Source organism: Chionomys nivalis, chromosome 6, assembly GCF_950005125.1.
Source record: "Chionomys nivalis chromosome 6, mChiNiv1.1, whole genome shotgun sequence".
Classification (NCBI taxonomy): Eukaryota; Metazoa; Chordata; class Mammalia; order Rodentia; family Cricetidae; genus Chionomys; species Chionomys nivalis.
In genome coordinates, this window is record NC_080091.1 from 94,449,471 (window position 1) to 94,467,998 (window position 18,528).

At 44.4% G+C, this 18,528-nt stretch overlaps 1 protein-coding gene across 4 annotated transcripts in view; it reads left to right on the plus strand.

The window, feature by feature from the left end:
- The window catches only part of Rasgef1b (RasGEF domain family member 1B), a 516,000-nt gene that overhangs the window by 76,469 nt on the left and 421,003 nt on the right, over positions 1-18,528 (plus strand). For 3 of the 4 annotated variants that reach the window (XM_057771474.1, XM_057771477.1, XM_057771475.1), the window contains exon 2: positions 16,846-16,893. The exons of the other annotated variant lie outside the window; for it this stretch is intronic. In XM_057771474.1, the coding sequence (XP_057627457.1) occupies positions 16,846-16,893 (48 nt within the window). The remainder of the gene's footprint in view (positions 1-16,845; positions 16,894-18,528) is intronic. 4 annotated transcript variants of the gene reach the window in all.

Sequence of the window (18,528 nt, forward strand, 5' to 3'; positions counted from 1 at the left end):
GTAATAGTCAGAACCTGGAAACAACCTAGATGTCCTTCAATGGAAGAATGGATGAAGAAAGTATGGAATATATACATATTAGAGTACTACTCAGCAGTAAAAAACAATGACTTCTTGAATTTTTCATGCCTTTAACTTTTGTAATACATGATCAAGTTACTTGCCTCAGCAAAGGTCTCCTAATGAGGACAATGGAATGGAATAAGCCATGTGAGGTAGACCACCCTCCTCTTGTGTGTGTGTGTGTGTGCGCGCGCGCGCACGTACGGTCCCATTGTCTCTCATGGGGCCATTCTGAAGGATAGGCAGTTCCTATCAGGGAGTATAATCATTCAGATCTCAGTTGGTCCTTGAGAGATGATATGCACACATAAGTGTTTTTGAAGTGGTCATTTCTACTCTTAAAGCTTCACGTTTTCCTGGATTTTTGCTTGATGATCATTTGTTGGCTCCTTTGATAGAGACTGAATGGTGTCACTTAAAACTCTGGAGACCCCTTCCTCTGAATACTGTGGCAAAAACAAACAAACAAGAAAAACAAAACAGAAAGAGAAAGGTTGTGATTAGAGTATGTCTGGTCTTGAGCCGGAAGCTAAGCGGATACCTGTTAAAGCAAGGGGTCAGATACCATGCTGAAGGTGAAGAGCCACAGACCAGAAATGGCGCTACGAGCCCTGGCATCCAGTTTTACTTGTTTGCTGCCAAGGCCGTTTCCATATCCTATCATTAAAGAAAGAGGAAAGCTGGTGGCCTTTAAACAGAACACTTCTAGAGAAGCACACATTCCCGTTAACAAGCCAGTGTTTTCGGCCAGTCAGGATGTTTTGAGCCATTCCCTGCCCTGTTCGTTCTGCTCCTGATGCTGCTGTCTGACTTAGCTGTGAGTCAGAACCAGAACATCCATCTAGTGGGAAAAGAGAGCAAGTGTGAATTCCTCCGAAGCCTGCAGCTGCCGTGGAAGCAGCGACTGAGAAGAAAGCAGCAGAAGTAAACCACCACAGAGGAGAAACTACTGCTGCGTAAGGGGCTAAAACCACTCACTCTGGAAAGGGCAGCAGGGACAGCCTGTTTGCATAAAAACCCCACCAAAGATGCAGGAAGAGACAACCTCCCTGAGCACTTTTGAGCTTAGATGCTGCCGTGGGTCCAGTTTTTCTCCTTTGGAATTAAGTTCCCCAGAGTGTGAGCTGATGGAGTATGAGGGCTCTTTGTGCCAGCAGGTGCCAGCTCAACAATGTGAGATGCTCCTGCTCAGTTTTTGAAACCCTGCAAATGGTAGCTGATAATTGATGTTTTTTGGAGGAAGGGAATAGAGTTTCCAGTGCCACCATTCAGTTTGTTTGATCAAAGGAGCTAACAAATGACCATTAAAAAAATTAGGAAAACTTGATGTTCCTGTTCAATTTTCATAAAGTTTGTCAGTTGTTACTTTTCTCCCTCCATAGATATATCAGTCATTAACGATGATGCGATCTGGTTCTGCTCAAAATAATCCTACGGGTTGACAAACAGCACGGAAACATTTTGGTTCCAGCTATCAGAAGTTTGGTACAACATGGAGAAACTTTTAACAAGACCTTTAGGTAGACCTGCAATTAAGCCAATAAATAAATACACAGTGTCATAAATCTGCAAACTGGTTTTCTGATGCACACCATCTTAATAAACCAAAACTACCTGTCTCTGTAGTAACTTCTCCCTCAGAAAGTGAGATAAATTTTCTCTTGAGAATTCACTCATGCTTCCAGTTAACTTTGATATTTTTGGAAATGTGCCAGGCTGTGCACATATTACAAAAGCAATTGTCCAAGATTCTTTCCCGTTCTCTTATACTGGAGGTCAGAAATATAGCTGGTGACGTCTGCACCTTCCTCATGGTCACATGTGTTGCTGCTGTGCCCCACTGCTCTTGGCCAGACCCCTTTCCTCCCATAGTCGGAGTGTCAGCCCAAGGGTTTCCGAACCTTGGAACCTTGCAGAATACTTGTGTGGGTTTATGGCCTGAAAAAAGTTCCATTTATATGCTTATATTTATTTGGGAAATGTGACTGATAGTTGGAGAATGAAAGGAAAGAGCAAACAAAGATTGGAGAAGGATATAGTAAGAAGTCTTCATAATGTAGCCTTGAATCAGAAAAGACCAAGGTCAACATCCTTCTTTTACGAACACAGGCTGTGTAACGGCAGCTGTTGAACCTCACCAGACACTAGGCTCTATTTTCATGTATTCTTAGATAAGCTTATCCTTGGCTGAGTTATTTGAGAATTGTATTTGAGAAATGGCCGAGGAAACACTACATGAAAAGGATACCGTAGGTGACCTCCACAGCTAATGCCACCACTGTAATTACTAGCGTTTCCTGTCTGGTGTACCATGACAGAAACTGTGCTGGGTGGTTTATGGACTTTTCTCACTTAACCCTATAGCAGCCCTATGAATGTGTCCCTGTGCCTGACTGAGATGGTTGTTAGTAGTTACCCTATTTCAGATGAAGAAAGTAAGGGTCAGAAACTTTGAATAATGGAGCCAATGACGTGCAAATAGAAACGCAGCGGAGCTCAGACTTGAAGAAGGCATTCTCTAACTCAACAAAATATGTTAATAAAACTTCAGTTTAATCACCCAAGGGATTGTCGGTAGTGGTAGCCCCAGGAGACCTGAAAGTGAAAGTCACCCACCAGCGTGGCATTGTCTGGAGGGTTCCGAGACCCATAACGTGCTTTCAGTGGTACCATAGAAGTGTCAGGTGGGGCAAGGAAAGCTTTTTGATACCAAATTGGAACTCTCCTGTTGGAGGCCAAAGCCCCTCTGAGAGTTCTTTAAATAGCGGCAGACTTTTAGATGGGAGTGGGTGGGTAGACAGCTATAGTCCTGAAGCCACAACAGGGTGCCTCGAAACTTTGGGAAGTAGAATCCTCTTTACAGGGGTGGGACCAGAGCAGCACAGACCTGGCTGGGAGTGGTGGATGCACAGGCAGGTGGGAGTGAAGGGTTTCTCACAGTAAGACATGGTTGGAGAATCCAAATAGAAGCTCAGTGACAGAGCAGGCAGCCGAGAGGAAGTGAACCTTATTCGATGTGACTTTGAACTCTACTTGTGAAGCAATGAGGCTTCTCTCATTTAGAAGAACCCCTCAGGAGGAATTTTTAAAGGGCCATGTCATTGTCTAGACTTTCTGCGTGTAGATTTTCATTATCTTGAGGGGTAAAGTGGGGAGCTAAGGTGGTAAATGTTTATGTCGTCAACCATTTTAGAAAATGTAGGTTGGTTATTTGGAAATTAGATTCTCTGATTCAGTTTTTTGATAAAAATTCTAGATTCTTCTTTTGATAAAGTAGGCTCTCTGCTGATTTGCAAGCTTACATCTGAGTTACAAAACTGTGCCTCATTTCCCTCTGTATTTGCCCTTCACTTTCTGCTGCCATAGTCAGGCAGACAGAAAGCACAAGGATGCCTTTCTTGCATCTGTAATGGAAGCCTTAGCAGCAGACAATAATTACTCTGTGTCTGTCAAACAGAGGCATTCACCAACTAATTAAATGGGAAAACTAGAAGATCAATATCTATACTTCAAGAGATCCTGTATTTAAAAGATTCACTATAGAAGTGTGTGTGTGTGTGTGTGTGTATGTGTTTAAGTGTGTGATGCACTTGCGTGGGCTCATGTGTATGTGTGTGCCTGACATACATACATATACATGTATATGTATGTATATGTATGTACTCCATCAGGTGCATGCAGAGACCAGAGGTTGATGCCAGGGTATCTTCCTCGATTGCATCTCTAGTTGTTTGATACTTTGATTAACCTGGAGCTCACCAGATCAGCTAGACTGGCTAGCTAGTGAATCCCCAAGCTCTGCCTGGCTCCACATACTCCCCCCAGCACTAGGGTAGATCTGTAGAAGTGCTGCCTTTTTATGTGGGTGCTAGGGTTCTTCAGGTTCTGCGGAGAAGATCAATATCTGTATCTTCTAGATCAATATCTATATCTTCTTTTACCATAAAGCCATCTTACAGCCCCTCATTATAGGATTTTTTGTGTATAGGGTTATTGCTCGGCCATTAAAACAAAGTGCACATTTGTATAGATTTAATTATTTCAAAATGACTAAAGGCAGAGAGCTAGGAGCCACTATCAGTGGGACATCAGTTGGAAATAGAGATGAACTTCTCTAGAGTTAGAATGTGATTCAAGTGAAAAGGTAGATTTGTTTTATAGAATGCCTCACAGGTGTACTTTACTGAGCATGCTTACCTGGGGTTTGTGTGATGCTGCATACCACCTTTCTTCTACCTGGTGGCCTTTGTTTACTTCTATAGCGGTGAGGATAGAACCTCTGCCACTGAGCTGTATCACCAGCATCTAGGCTGGCCTTGAACTCACTCTGGAGCCCAAGTTGTGGCCTTGAACTTAACCTTCCTGCTTCAGCCTTCCAAACAGCTGGAATTATACCCATGTACCAGCAATAGTCATGACTGTCTTAAATTTTCTTTTGAAAAATATGTCCTGTCTAATAATGGAACATAAATGGCATCCCCAAATAGCATTATTAGATAAGTAGAGGAGTCTTAGGGATGGCAAAGATGGAGGGCAACGGTAGACATTCGGAAACCAGCAGGTTCAGGACCTACAAAATGGCCTGATAAAAGGCAGATGTGCTGAGGGTTTAAGAAGTGTCTATGAGTAGGAAACAGAACAAAGACACAGGAAGTGTTCTGGGGCTACAGAATAGCAGGTAGCTACCTCCCAAAACCCACAGCTGACCCTTTCCAAAAGGGACTCTGGGCAAGCAGAATATATGTTAACTGCTCTCAGAAAAGGCTTGTTGAAGGAGCTCAACTGAAATGAAGGTTCTGGATTGCCTGTGGATTTTACCTGTTCTCTTAATCTATGTTCCCAGTTGACACAGGCCATCAAGAGCTAGCTGTATTCTGCTCTTCTTTTAAAAAGTATGAAGAATATTTAATCATAACTGATTCACACTAATAGAAATTTTAATGAAACAGGGCCTAGCCCAGACGGGGAGGCAGCGTAAGCAACTAGAGAGTGTGAATGTCCCTCTGGGTACTCTCTGCACTGACAAGAGTTTTTAGAACTTAAATTTAGCATTCAATCCAAAGAGCTCATGGGGACTTCATAATGCAGTTTAATTTAAAGGCTATGCGACATGGGTGGTATAGAAGGCCCAGGCTTTCAGGGAATTAAAATCATTCTTAGAACGCAGATAGAACACAGACAAAAATTCTTGAAAACACGCTCATTTAAATTTGTTTCCCATCTCTGGATGTGAAGGCTAAACAGTGTTCACCTCCTATAGACCCAGTCTTCCTTGGGAGTAAGTCTATTCACAGATAAGTGAGGCTGGGGTTTGAGAATTGAAGGGTGACCTTGAGAAGCGTAAAGATCCAAATTCACTGAAAGTGACTAACTCCCAGACGGGAAGATTGGATATGTACGGATTTCCTTCACACTAATTCATAGAGCCAGTACAGTAGTAATTACAATTTGGTCAGGACAAGTAGTTAATCTGCAGGAATAGTCAAGCATTTACAAAGGCAATTCTGAAAGCCTGTTGCGAGATGCTCCCCCTATTAGATCTTAAACCATGAAAAACTGTGATCGTTAAAATGTTTCGGTGCTCAGCCATAAATTGGAAAATATGTAATTCATTTATTGTTGCAGGTGTCTGCCTGCTTCCTCTTGTGGTGTACCATAAACGCTGCAAATGTTTGTGACGGTCTCTTATTGGCAGTCTCCCTTGTAAAAAGGCTTAATACAGCCTTCCCTCCCCCTTTCCAAGGATGGCAGGGAAAAAAAAAAACTAGATTAGGCTCAAAGAAAAGGCACAGGGAAATATTTTTTAAAGAACAATGGCACCTCACATAAAAAGTTAATTACGGGATCCCAGAGAGAATGCCAAGCAACGGTAAAGGCTGCTGCTCCTATCAATTCTGTAGGAAGGACTTGTTAGCAATTTGGGCGGAAAATCCATTTACACCAGCTAGCAACATCAACCCCAAATGGATTACATAATTAAATATAAAAATTAAACCACGAAGGACCTAACCTGAAGTTTTCTCAGACTCTAGTGGAGGCAGACTTTTATGGGCTTGGGGTCTAAAAGGATTGTTGCTCTGCTTCAGTAGTCCTGCTGATTGACAGCAACCTCCTAGTCCTGTCTGGTGCCATGTGTTCATGGTGCCTGATCCACAGTGGGCCTGTCACGACTGGGTAGCAGATGCGGATGCAGGAGTGGATATGTGAACCCTTTAATATGTTGTGCTGTGGGAGTCTCTGGGCATGTTCTCTGAACCCTGGACGGAGAAGCTACAAAAGCCTTGAAAACCATTGAGCATCTCTTTTACACTTCGTGGCTGTGTTCCACGTATTCCTGGAAAGAAAGCATGGGGGGGGGTGTGGTGAGCTCTCAGAACCAAAAGAGTTGACAATAAAGCCCTTCCAAGGACAGAGGCTGAGAGTGTTCTAAGTGATCTCCAAGCAAGCGCCATCGTTCTCTTCCTGTGGCGGCATAAAATGGTGGCTTCCTAGGCTCCGTGTCCTTTCTCTGGCTAGAATGGTCATGGAGAGCCACGAGCTAGGAAAGAAATCCTTCCATTCCATCTCTTTCCTTCTGCGTCCTACAGGGATTGGTGGACTCAAGCCTTGTAGTCTCGGCTCGCTCCTATGGCTTCCTGAGCTGGGTTTGCCTGGTTCTCCACGACACCTCTTACATGCAGCCCAAGCCTGTTTCAGAGTAGAGCTATAGAAACATTGCTTGGAAGGATGAATAAATGTCCATTACACATCTTCAGAAAGCAGTAGAGAAGAATTCTAAGGCATAACTCTTGATTTGGAGATTCTCAGGAGAGGCTATCTGGTTTCTAGTGACATTCTCATTGTTGCTTTGCTATCACGGAGTGCTCAGTCTTCAATTCCCACGAATTCACCTTAGCGATACAGGAATGCAGAATACATCATGGTCGTTTGCCTTGCCCATATCCGTGAGCCGAGCTCATCAGTGTTTTATTTTGAGCATGCCTTCTTCCCCTCTGCACTATAGAGTTATTAATAGCAACGAGAGCTTCCTAGCTTCAGTCAGCCACGTGGCTGAGAGTGATGTTTTAAGGAGATGGGAAGGAGTCTTCTCCCCAGTAATTTGTCTGCTGGGAGGTTCACTCCTTCAAAACTCTTCTCTTTGTAGCTGACATGGTCTGTGGCAGGGCCGCTGTGAAGGAGTAAAGGAGGCAGTCGACAGAGACAGTGAGGACCTGGAGACTAGGGCTCAGGCTCGTGCTCCCCGCCATCTGGGAAGAGTGGTCAGCTGCTATCGGAAAGCACTAAAAGGCAGGTCAGCATACCACAGCTCCAAATGAGACCCAGGAGCAGCCCAGGAAGAATAGAGGCTGTGAATAGAGAGAGCAGGCAGCAAGGGAAATGGAAGCTGCCTAAGGTAGTGGCAAAGAGGGGCAACTTCCCGAAGCGACTGCTGTGCTTGTGGCCGGATAAATGGAGGGGCGAGGTGTGTTCTGTGCATGCAGTTGGGTATCCTGCTTAAAAAGGAAGAGAATCTAGAAGGCAATGGCGCTCACCTGGGTGACCCACGGAGGCAGGAAAGGGTGTTTTGACACATGGCACACTACAGAAAAACCTTGAGGCTGTTATGACAAATGGCGTGAGTCAGTTAGAAAATGGTGAATGCGGCAGGATTCCACTTACATGAACCTCGCAGAGCTAGGAAGTGGCATGGAGGGCGCCAGAGACTGAAGGGAAGGGTACATAGGGGTTAACTAACTGTGGAATCTCAGCAGAAGAGAGAAAGGCTCTGGAGGCTGTGCAGCCGTGTGGCACACTTAACACTACTGTAGCACTCAAAACGGCCCAGATGCTAATGCTCATGTTTGATGTATTTCACTAGAATTGTTATTACTTTTATTAAATCAGAGATTATCTAGAAGAAAAAAGAGGGATGGGGCATCTTTGAAGACAAGCTGGCTGAATTCAAACCCAGGCAGAGATACTGACTGCGTGTGTGCTTTCAGGTGAGCCAGGGGCGTCTCTCAGCTTTGCTTTCTTTGTCTAATGGGTTAGAGAAATGTGATTTTGCTTTTTCACCAACATCAGGAGATGATATAAAAGTTTACGAGTCTTGGCGGACAGGGTGCATTTGATTGTTCTAAGAGCTCAGCCTAGGGTCCCGGCCACTAGTTCATGTGGAATGACTTGACCTCAGTTCTGAGTGGGGCTTTCAGAGAGCAGGGTGTGACTTCATGGCAAAGTCACCAAAAGCAGCACACAATGAGGTGACAGGTGTTGTTGCAAGTGACACAGAAGCAGTAACTGCAAGCCGTGTGCTTATAACATGGCGGGGGGGGGGGAGTTTCATCATTAAGATGAAAATCCCATTATCTGATTTGAAATACTTGATAGGTTCTTAGCATTGGGTCTCTTGCAGGCAACCCAATTATTAGCATTGTGGCACAGGGTGAGAATCACATTAATGACAAGAAAGACTCCATTAAGATTTGCCTAGTGTCAGTGACAGAAATCCCAAGTGGAACTGGCTTGAGCGCAGAATTTTATCATTGCTTTCCATAATGCATGTCTGCCTTGGCAGGGCCGGATTACAGCATTCAAATGTGCAACTCTGCCTCCAGCAGCTCTTGGACTCTGCATCCAGCTGCATTGGCATCAGCTTATTCAGATCGTGACGACAGATGTGGCATGGCCACGGATGCCCTCCAGGTTATATCCTGTCAGGCTTACTTTCCTGTGTGGAGCTTTTCAGTTCCTTTCCTTCTTTCTTTTTCCCCTTCCCGAACAATACCACCCCAGACACAGTGTGTGGCACCGAGTAAACTAGGAGTGTCCTGGAGAAGGGCTGCCACTGGGGCAATGATGGCCTGGCACAAGGTGTTGCAGTCCATGTGGGGTGAGGTGGGCATCACTGAGTGAGGTCCTCTGATGCAGAATGTCAGAGTAACAGGTAGGATGAGCAACGCATCTGTAGAAGGGCTGCACCAAGGGAGATGAGGAAGGACCAGTATTCAGCTGAGGAGGTTCTATGACAGACTTTTTCTGGAGACACAACACACACACACACACACACACACACACACACACACACACCTTCCCAACCTAGTAAGTGATTTCTCAATAGACCAAGGAATGAATATAACGAAAGTCCAAATTGGAAAGCAATGTGTTTTATTGGTGAAGGGGTTACTCACAGGAACGGAAATGACTTAAAGACAGCTGCATTATCGAAGCTCATCCATCAGGGCATGGGTGACAGCTCACAAAAGCTCAAAATATGGATCACACTGTGCAGCCTGTAGGCAGCTTAGCATGTTTGACCTGAGCCATTCAGGTATCCCAGCTGGCCTTCTAGGCAGTTTGGCTGGTCTCTGCTTCTTCCAGGCAGCTGGGCTTGTCTGAGTTTCCTTGGCATAGACTCCTTAGAGAGTCACTCCCAACAGTCTTTCTGATTATATACTCTTGGGGAGGGAGGGAACTGGTGAATCTGGTCAGTTTCAGGAACTTCCTGAAGCTGCTTTGAATTGTTTACTTCCTGTCTTAATGAGTGTCCCTGAAGTATGGAGTGTTTCAATCTCAGAGGAGAGTGCATTGTAATGGAATGGCAGCCCAGTATAGGTTGTAGGTAACCTTGAAGGATGAGAAAAATGTCCATGAAGATGAGTGGGCTAGGATGTAGCATCGAGTGAGGTGAAGAGGGTCTGTGAGCATGGTAGGGGAGTTTCATCTTGGGGAGGATGAGGAGGCTGTGTCCACATGACAGTGGGAGGCATCAGAACCAGGAAGGGTTTGCAGAGAGTTCCCGAGAGAGTGGGAATGGCAATAGGGATGGAGATTGGTTATATGAGTAAGTATTTTAAGGATGAGGGAAGACATGTTTTTCAAAGAGGAATAGGTTACAGACATGGAAGAGGAAATTCAAATCAATTTTGTGGTATTGGATTGGAATTGGAGGTATTCATGTGAATTCATGAGTTTCTAGATGGGTGGAGGTGGATAGATGGATAGGGAAAAAATGTGAATGCAAATGTCTACCTTCTTCGTGGAGATTGCTTTCTCTTGATGCATGTTTTTAGGGACCATTCTTGACTCAAAGGAATGCAGAAGCTTTGGAGAAATGGTTGAGTAAAGAAAGGTTGGGGCCGGGAAGCCACAAGATGAGCTGAAAATGCCCTGCAGAGAAGTAGGAAAGGGACCAAAGAAAGATGGGGTTGAGTCAAAGGAACCTAAAAACAGTCTGAGGGCCTCTCACTGGCCACATCTGTGACAGTTCACCTTCAAAATAAACGGTGGTAACAGGTTACAACTCACCAGATCGGACAGAAAAAGTTGAGTTTAAGCTGGCATAAACTGAAAGCTATTCAGACTATGAAGGAGCGTGCCTGAGTCCCAGGCCCTCTGCCTGCCACAGCATTCTGGTTGATGGACAGCGGCAGTAGGTGACAGGCAGGTGAAAAGAGGCAGCCCGCTTTGACTCTTTGCCCACTGGGCTGCATTCTGGCTACTATTGTGTCTCTAGCCCTTATCTGCACTACCGTTCTCCCTGTCCATGGGAAACTTCCCGCCATTGATATCCTGGGCTGCCCCTCCATCCCTTGTTGGTTTTCACTAGTCCTATCTAGATCCCGGGTCAGCCCTGAATCTTTTCCTCTACTCTGCTGTACCCCGACGGATGGAAGTATACAACGCAAGTACCAGATGCTGGGCACAGAGCTGTGAGGTACAGTTGTCTGTCAGTAGTGGAAATGAGCCCACTGCTGCTCCCCAGGTTAGCGTTATTCACCTGCTGACAGAGCCGGGCTTTGAGTTGGTTTCTGACCAAAGGTGCAGAAGAGAATAGAATTGAGAAAGGACATCCAAAAGGGCCTAAAAGCCACCCAGGGGGACCACGGAGAGGTTTGTCCCAATCATTTGCACAGACGCTGCTCTGAAACAGAGGGCGCAGGGCTTCTTAACTATCTATTCAAGACTATCTACTCTATGTCTCCCTCTGGGCAAGTGGAGATGGTCTTGCATCATGAAATAATCTCAGTTCAAAACATCATTGATCTTTGGGGTTCAATTGCCTTCGTGATTTCTTTGAAAGAAGATGAGATTGGAAGAAATAAACAAAAACCAGAAGTCAGGGAATATGTTCTTCCATTGCTGTGCAAGGCTCTCTGCAGAGTTAGCCACCCACAAGTCATTAGGTAGCCAATGCTTATTTCTAGAACTTTCCATTCACCCATTTTCTTTCTGTGTTGTTTTAGAGAGTAAGCAACAGAAGGCCATATATAATGGGAGGCTTTGTTAATGTCCTATCAGCTGAGGTGTCTTTGGTCCAGCCCCTGAACACAGGGTGACACTTCAAAGTATATCTTGATAAGAGAACAGTCTTCTCTGCTCGTGAGTTGGTAATTGTCGTATTTGCAGGGTGACCCTATTACATTACCCTGCAGCTTTCAATTAAGGGAACGTAGACCAGAGCTTGCATTTAAGAATGCGCCTTTGTCGGTTTCATCTTGGGGTTGAAATTGGATTCTCTAATGTTGGTAGAGCAGACTGAAACATTACCTAATTCTGCTAAAAGAGCAGAGGGCTCACGAGCTCCAGTTGTCTCAGCGCGCGGTCAGGTTCCTTGGCAGGGAACTCGAGTGGTCTTTGCTGAAAGAGGTCACTTAAATATCCTTTTGGTTCCCACTGAAGTCACACATGCAGTGATCTTGACCCTAATTGGAGAAATAGGTATCAGAACATGCATTTCCATTAGAAAGTTTGGAAAACATAATCGTACTCACTTCTTGCTGTTTGGATCACTGAAGTAGAGAATACACTGCGTTAGTTAACACCACCCAGTAAGAGTTAGTGTCAGAATCCTGCAACAGCAACAGCTTACTATAATTTTATTGTTGAAAAAAAAATTGGTTTCTTTTATAATTTTTTTCTGCTGCCTATTGTGTGCGCACGTGTGGGGGTTGGGGGTAGGGGGATGGTATCTGTGCATGTGTGCATGTCTTCCGGGTTAGCCTTAAAAGGTGGGTTGTTTTTTGTTTAAATGTCTTGAAGTCTACAAAAAAGAAAAAAAAAACATTTCTAGGCAAAATTTGAATTAGGCCCACCTGACTTATCAACATCGCTGCTCTGTGTGGCTCACGAATGCACTTCCCTTCACCCTGCTCCACACCAAGCCACCTCGCTCCCCTTCCCCAGCTGCCATTCATGCGCTCACCGCCAGGAAAACTCTCAGAGCGTGGACCACGGTGCCAGCTCAATTCTCACTCGACCATCTTGGCGAGGCTCTAATCTATCGCCTCTTCTCTGACATTTTCTGTCCTTCCTCTGAGACAGCTCTGCACAGAGCGCAGCTCTTCTTGTTCTCTGGGCTCAGCTAATTCTTCCTTGGGGAACTTTTCTCAGATAGCTGGTGCGGTGTTTTCAGACCCCAGGGTTTTAGGTCTGATAGGCTGGCTGGAATCTGGTTCTAGTATTTTGGGGCAGTGTGTGTTTGTGTAAATTGCTGAGCTTCCTTCTCAGCCTTCTTGTCCATAAAACCCGCATAGTAATCAATTACCCTGCCTTTTAGCCGTGCGTGTGGGTTACATGCCACCAAGAGTATCTGCTGGATGGTGCAGTAAGCATGCTTAACATCTTTCTTTACTGTCCCATCTTTTCCAATTTTTACTCAACTGTTTGAGAAAAACAGACTAGTTTTATGTCAGTTTGATATACGCTAGGAGGGAACACCAATTGCGAAAATACCTCCTTAAGATCAGGTTGTGCGCAGGCCTATAGAGCATTTTCTCCATTAGTAACTGATGGGGGAGGGCCCAACCCATTGTGGGTGGGGCCATCCCTGGCATAGTGGTCCCGGGTTCCATAAAAAAGCAGGCTGAACAAGTCAGGGATTACAAGCCAGGAAGAAGCACACGTCATGGCCTCTACATCAGTTCCTGCCTTCAGGTTCCTGCCCTGTGTGAGTTCGTGTGTTAACTTCCTTCAGTGATGGACCATGATATGTGGAAATGTAAGCCAGATAAACCCCTCTCCTCCCTAAGGCGCTTCAGTCATAGTGTTTCATCATAGCAATAGTGACTGAACTAAGACAGCCGGGTAGGTAGGTGGTAGCCTGGGCTCACGGAGAGCCGTGGAAGTGAGCGGGCCTGGGCTCACGGAGAGCAGTGGAAGTGAACGGGCCTGGGAAGCGGCTCCATGGCTTTCCCTGCTGGTTCCACTTCTCCAGCAGGAGCCTAAGTTACCCTGTGTGTGGCTGCTGAAGGTCACGGTGATTTGGAGATGACCTGAGTAAGGAAAATGAAGGCGTTCTGGTGAGAAAGGTGGGAGACACATCAACAGTAAATCAGCACCCTGAGACTCAGGACGCCTGCATTTCCACTGTAGTCTACCCTCTTCAAATTAAGTATGTCCTTCTGAAGACGCTATTGTTAGACATACCATATATGGAAAAAATATGACAGTTTCTGGGAAAATTTTATTATTTTCTACTTTAGTTGTTAATATTGTGATAGTTTATATTTTTGGCAATCTCATAGCATCTTGGTTATATTTGACATTAAATGGGCCTTTGTAATATAGCCTATAAAATTATTTTTACAGAAAAATATAAACTATAAAGTCTAATTTATAAAAGAAAAATTTCAAAGGCTACCATCTCACTTCAAGGGGACTGTGACACCCAGTGTATGTGTCTCGGGTGATTTAACTAAGCTCAACATCATTCTACCTAGAGCAGTCTTTCACCATGAGAGACCCAAGACTCATTTCACGTCAAGTGGAGATGACATTTTTTCTTCTAGAAGTGAGGCAGGGCAGTAGCACAAGCAAGCACATGCAAAGTCACAGTGAATACACAAAATTGGCTAAAACAACCTGTCAGTGGACCAAAAGCACAATAACTAATGGTGCACACTCTTAGCCAATCACAACATGCTAGCAGCAACAGCTAGTTTCAAAAGGACCAACCAAAAAACGTTCCTATGACAGCTTAATTTCCCTAACCCCATAAAAACCCCCGATTCTTTTACAATAAATAGTCATACTGAACTCTCTCGGGGTCTGTGTCCTTGCCTCCACGTCTGGTCTTCTCACCCCCAGCCTCCCCCGTGGGATTGCACAATAGACAGCAGCAACAAGCCCACAGCATAGAAGCAGTTCAGCTTTCAATCCTTCTTATCAATGAAAACCTTTTTTCTTGAAGTCATCTTAGCTATTATGATGAGGACTTATACACAAAGATTCTATTCATAGATTCATGGTGTTTAATATGATAAAGAAGTACAATGAAATTTCTAAAAAGAAGCAAAAATAGGATTTCTGTGCTTGCATTTGTCAGTTGGCATTGTTAGGAAAGATTGCAGGCCTGTTTTAGACTAGCTGGGGTCATTCGCCAACTGTTCACCTGCTTTGGCTCTTCCTGGTCACCCACAGGCTCCGGTCAAAGTAGGGTTGTTAATAGGCATTTAACAGGGAGAGGAGCAGGTCCATTTGTCTGTGTTCTTCACGGGGAAGGGAGGGACGATGGCACCGGCTCCCAGTATTTTCTCCACTCATCATTCTCAGCTACTGTCCCCCTTAAACGTGTGATTCCAAGATGATGATAAGGCCGTATACCAGCTGAGCTTCTCAAATGCTGTTCCATCTTAGACACCAGCATGCTCTTCACAAGCACCTGTGCTGAAGGCTTGGTAGCTAACAGAACAGTGTTCAGGGGTGGGGCCTCTGGGAAGTGATTGGATTGTGTGGGTTGTTCCTTTATCAATGAATTCTTCCACTGATGGATTCTTATAGTTTAACGTGGCACAAACTTTGAAGTGAGACCTAGTTGGAAGATGTAGGTTGCTTTGGGCGTGCTTCTTTAAGTGGTGTATAATTTGTGATAATCATTCTCTCTCTCTCTCTCTCTCTCTCTCTCTCTCTCTCTCTCTCTCTCTCTTCTTTCCTCCTTCTCCCCCTCCCTCCCTTCTCTTTCTTTATTTCCTCACCCATACTGTGAGCAGGTGGATTTCTCTGTCCTACCATGTAGACTTCACAGTGATGTTGGCTTTGCTTCCTGCCCATATCTATGAGGACAAGCAACCATGGCTGAATACTCTGAGCCACAATCACCCTTCCTTCCTATTAGGTTGCTTAGCACATGTGTTTTCAGTGGCGGCAAGTGACAAATGTGTCTTGATTTGGAATTTCTGGACTTGGGTTTGGGAAGGTTACACGACAAGCTGCCCCCCCTGGACAGTATCTGTGAAAAGTGTGGAGTCTGAGCATCACTAACCCGAGTTCACTGTGTGTAGAATACACAGGGCTGGTGATGGAAGTCACAGTAACACAGTTTTGCTTTAGCTCATGGCTTTGTTGAGCCTCCGCCTTCAGGGTCACTGACTTCTTGGGAGTAGATTTGTTGGGGTCTCTATAATAGTTTGCTGGAGCTGCCATAGAGGATGCAACAGCCGGATGATGTAAACAACAGAAATGAATTTTCTGACTGTTCTGGAGACTAGATACACAATATCAGGCAGTCATCAGGTCTGGCTTCCTTAGGATGAATTGCTCCCGAGTTGTAGATAGACACTCTGGTCCTCATGTGGGGTTTTCTCCTTGTATGGATACTGTTCTCCTTTCTTATGTGGATGTCACTCATTATCAGGGAGGAAGATTTGCAATTGTCTGCAATGATTATTTTAAATACTTTTCTTTTTCCAGATGCATATCCGGGTAAGAAAAGACTTGATTTATCTGCTGCAAACAAAATAGGGTAAATGCAAAAACAAATATAATGTCGGAGTTACTCTCTACTCACGGCAAATGTTAATGGGAGTACAAACCCTAAGTGCCGCTTTCTTGTCAATATCCAGCATAACACTGAATCTATAAACTTATGCCAGGTCATGTAAAATGGGCCTGTTACTGATATCTTAAAACTAATAAATATATATTGAAAACATTCTCAGTCCCAGTTAATAAAAATAAATAGATATGAATAGATACAGAAGCCCTTTGTGACCCAAGTCTAAAAGCATTGAGATTGCTGACTTAGGAAGACATTACTCTAGTCTTTGCTTTTGAATTAACCGATTCATCATACACTCAAGGCCAAATACAATCACTGTTTCAATACAGGAAGTTTGACTTTTGCTTTTTCCTTCTGGGGAAACAACGTGTAGCATTCCTGGTGAAAATATTCTTGTGCAGTTCAATGTCTGCTTTCCTTTCACTAGTCCCCAGTCAGTACAGAGCTTCATGAACAACCTTGAGGAAAAAGACCCTAAATACAAGCTTCGGTCCCTAAGCACTTTGCTTCCCTCTACAGTGGACACATTTTATGAGGAAAGGTTAATATCTGCCCTCTAGAAATGTACTTGGAAGCCTTGCCGTACACTGGTTCATCTCTTCGTTGCGTGCATCTGCTTTCTCTCCCTCCTATGTTCAGAACTTTTGTCTCCTTCCTCTGCCTTGCCCCTTGCCGCTGCTTGCTTTCGTTCCCCCTCTTCTTTCCGTTTGCCTCATCACAGCAGCGAGCCCTTCTTCATGTGTTACAGTTGGTGGTTTCTGTGGTGTCCTCCAGGAGAAGATGCTGAACTGGTAACTGTGAGCGAGGCATTGACAAGCACAAACTTTGCTACGCATTGCCGGCTCTCAAGCTTGCACAGGCTGGCATTCAGTGAGGAAAACTCTGTCTAGGCTGTGTTGCTGAATTTCTGGTGGCTGTGATGGAAAGTTAAGGAAATGGGCTTCAACTCAAAACTTTCGCCTGCTAGAAGAAAGGGCTACAGTTGTGCACATTCTTCATAGATTTCTTTCTCGTTTTTCCTCTAGTCGAAAAGCCATACCCAAGTTGGCCTGAAGTCAAGCACAAAGCAAAAGGTATGTTTTTTTCTTGTGCTTTTTTTTTCGTTTAACACATAACTATTCTTGCTGGTGTACAGGAATATTTCTTTTTTGGAAGGCCGAGATGTCCCTAGAGATAAAGTCCTTTTTCATTTTCATTTCTTTTGCTTTCACAGTGGTAAAACTGAAGTGGGAGCAAGAGCCTTGAAATGAAACAGGGCTAGAGAGATGTGCTGGTTTATTATTATTATTATTATTTGAGACAGGGTTTCTCTGTGTAGCAGTCCTTGCCCATTGTGTGTGGGGCTATGCCTGGGATGGTGGTCCTAGGTTCTGTAAGAAAGTAGGCTGAACAAGCCAGGGGGAGCAAGCCAGTAACGGGCACACATTCATGGCCTTTGGAGAGAAGTTAAGGCTGCGCTTTGACCAGTAATGTCCTGAAAAACGGAATTTTATCAGGAGCCGCGTCTGGGCACTGAGCTAGTCTTTCACTTCTGCTCTCACGCAGCAGGGAAAATCAGAGAGTTTGCCCATTTATTCGTTATTTCTAGGGCAGCTGATTATGTTAGACAGTGTGGTGGTTGTCGGAGGTGACTTCAGCATTGGCGCGTGGAGTGTAGTAACATGATGTAACTGGGCACTTCTTCTGTTATTTCAGTGTTAATGTCAGCAGGAGAGGCAGAGATCAATCAAAGAATCTTTGGTCTCCCTATTAAACCCACTTGCTATTCCTAAGTATCTAACATTTAGTAGTAATAATAGCAGTAAACAAAAGCAGATATAGTGACACAGGTCTGGAATCCCAGCACCTGCCAGGTGGAGGCAGGCAGGTCAAGAGCTGAAGGGCATTTTTGGCTTACATAGTAAGTTCAAGGTCAGCCAGGACTGTGTTAGACCCTATCTCAAGAAACCCAAGCCCAAAGGAAAACAAGACAAGACGATGACACGTAGTCATACCATGTTCACTCTGGTTTTAAATATCATACTTCACTGTTAAGCTCACATTAATGGAAGAGACGCAGAGGCTTCTCATAATACCTTCTGCCCCCACATGGGCATAGCCTTCTCCACTGTCAGCACCTCACCGATAGTACACCTGCTATTGGCCAGCTACACTGAGACATAATGATCACCCCAAAGTCTAGCTCTTTTTTTAGGGTTTTCCTCGATGTTTGGAGATCCCGAAGGTTTGGACGGGTGTGCAGTGAGGTGTATCTGTCATTATACAATCAAGCTGTAACTTCCATTGTGTTAAGATCCCACGTGATTTGCGTTTGATTGCTCTCTCTGCTCTTGGCGGTCGCTGATCCTTACCTGCCTTCACCGCGTTCCCGTTTACACGATGTCACATAGTTGGAATCATATAGTGTGTGACATTTCCATATTTGCTTTTTTCACTTAAAAATATGTATTTAGGTTTTATTCATGTGTCCTTCCTGGCTTAATAGCTCATTCTTTTTTTTAGTACTGAGTAATATTCCACTGTTTGGATGCCTTGAAGTATATTCATTCATTATTGAGGGATAGCATATCTGATTGCATCTAATATTTTGGCAGTTAGGAAGAAAGCTGCTATAAATTTCCACATATATATTGAGCAGAAAATTTCAACTTCTTTTGGTAAATTACCAAGGGATATGATTCCTGGGTGATATAGTTAAAATGAATTTA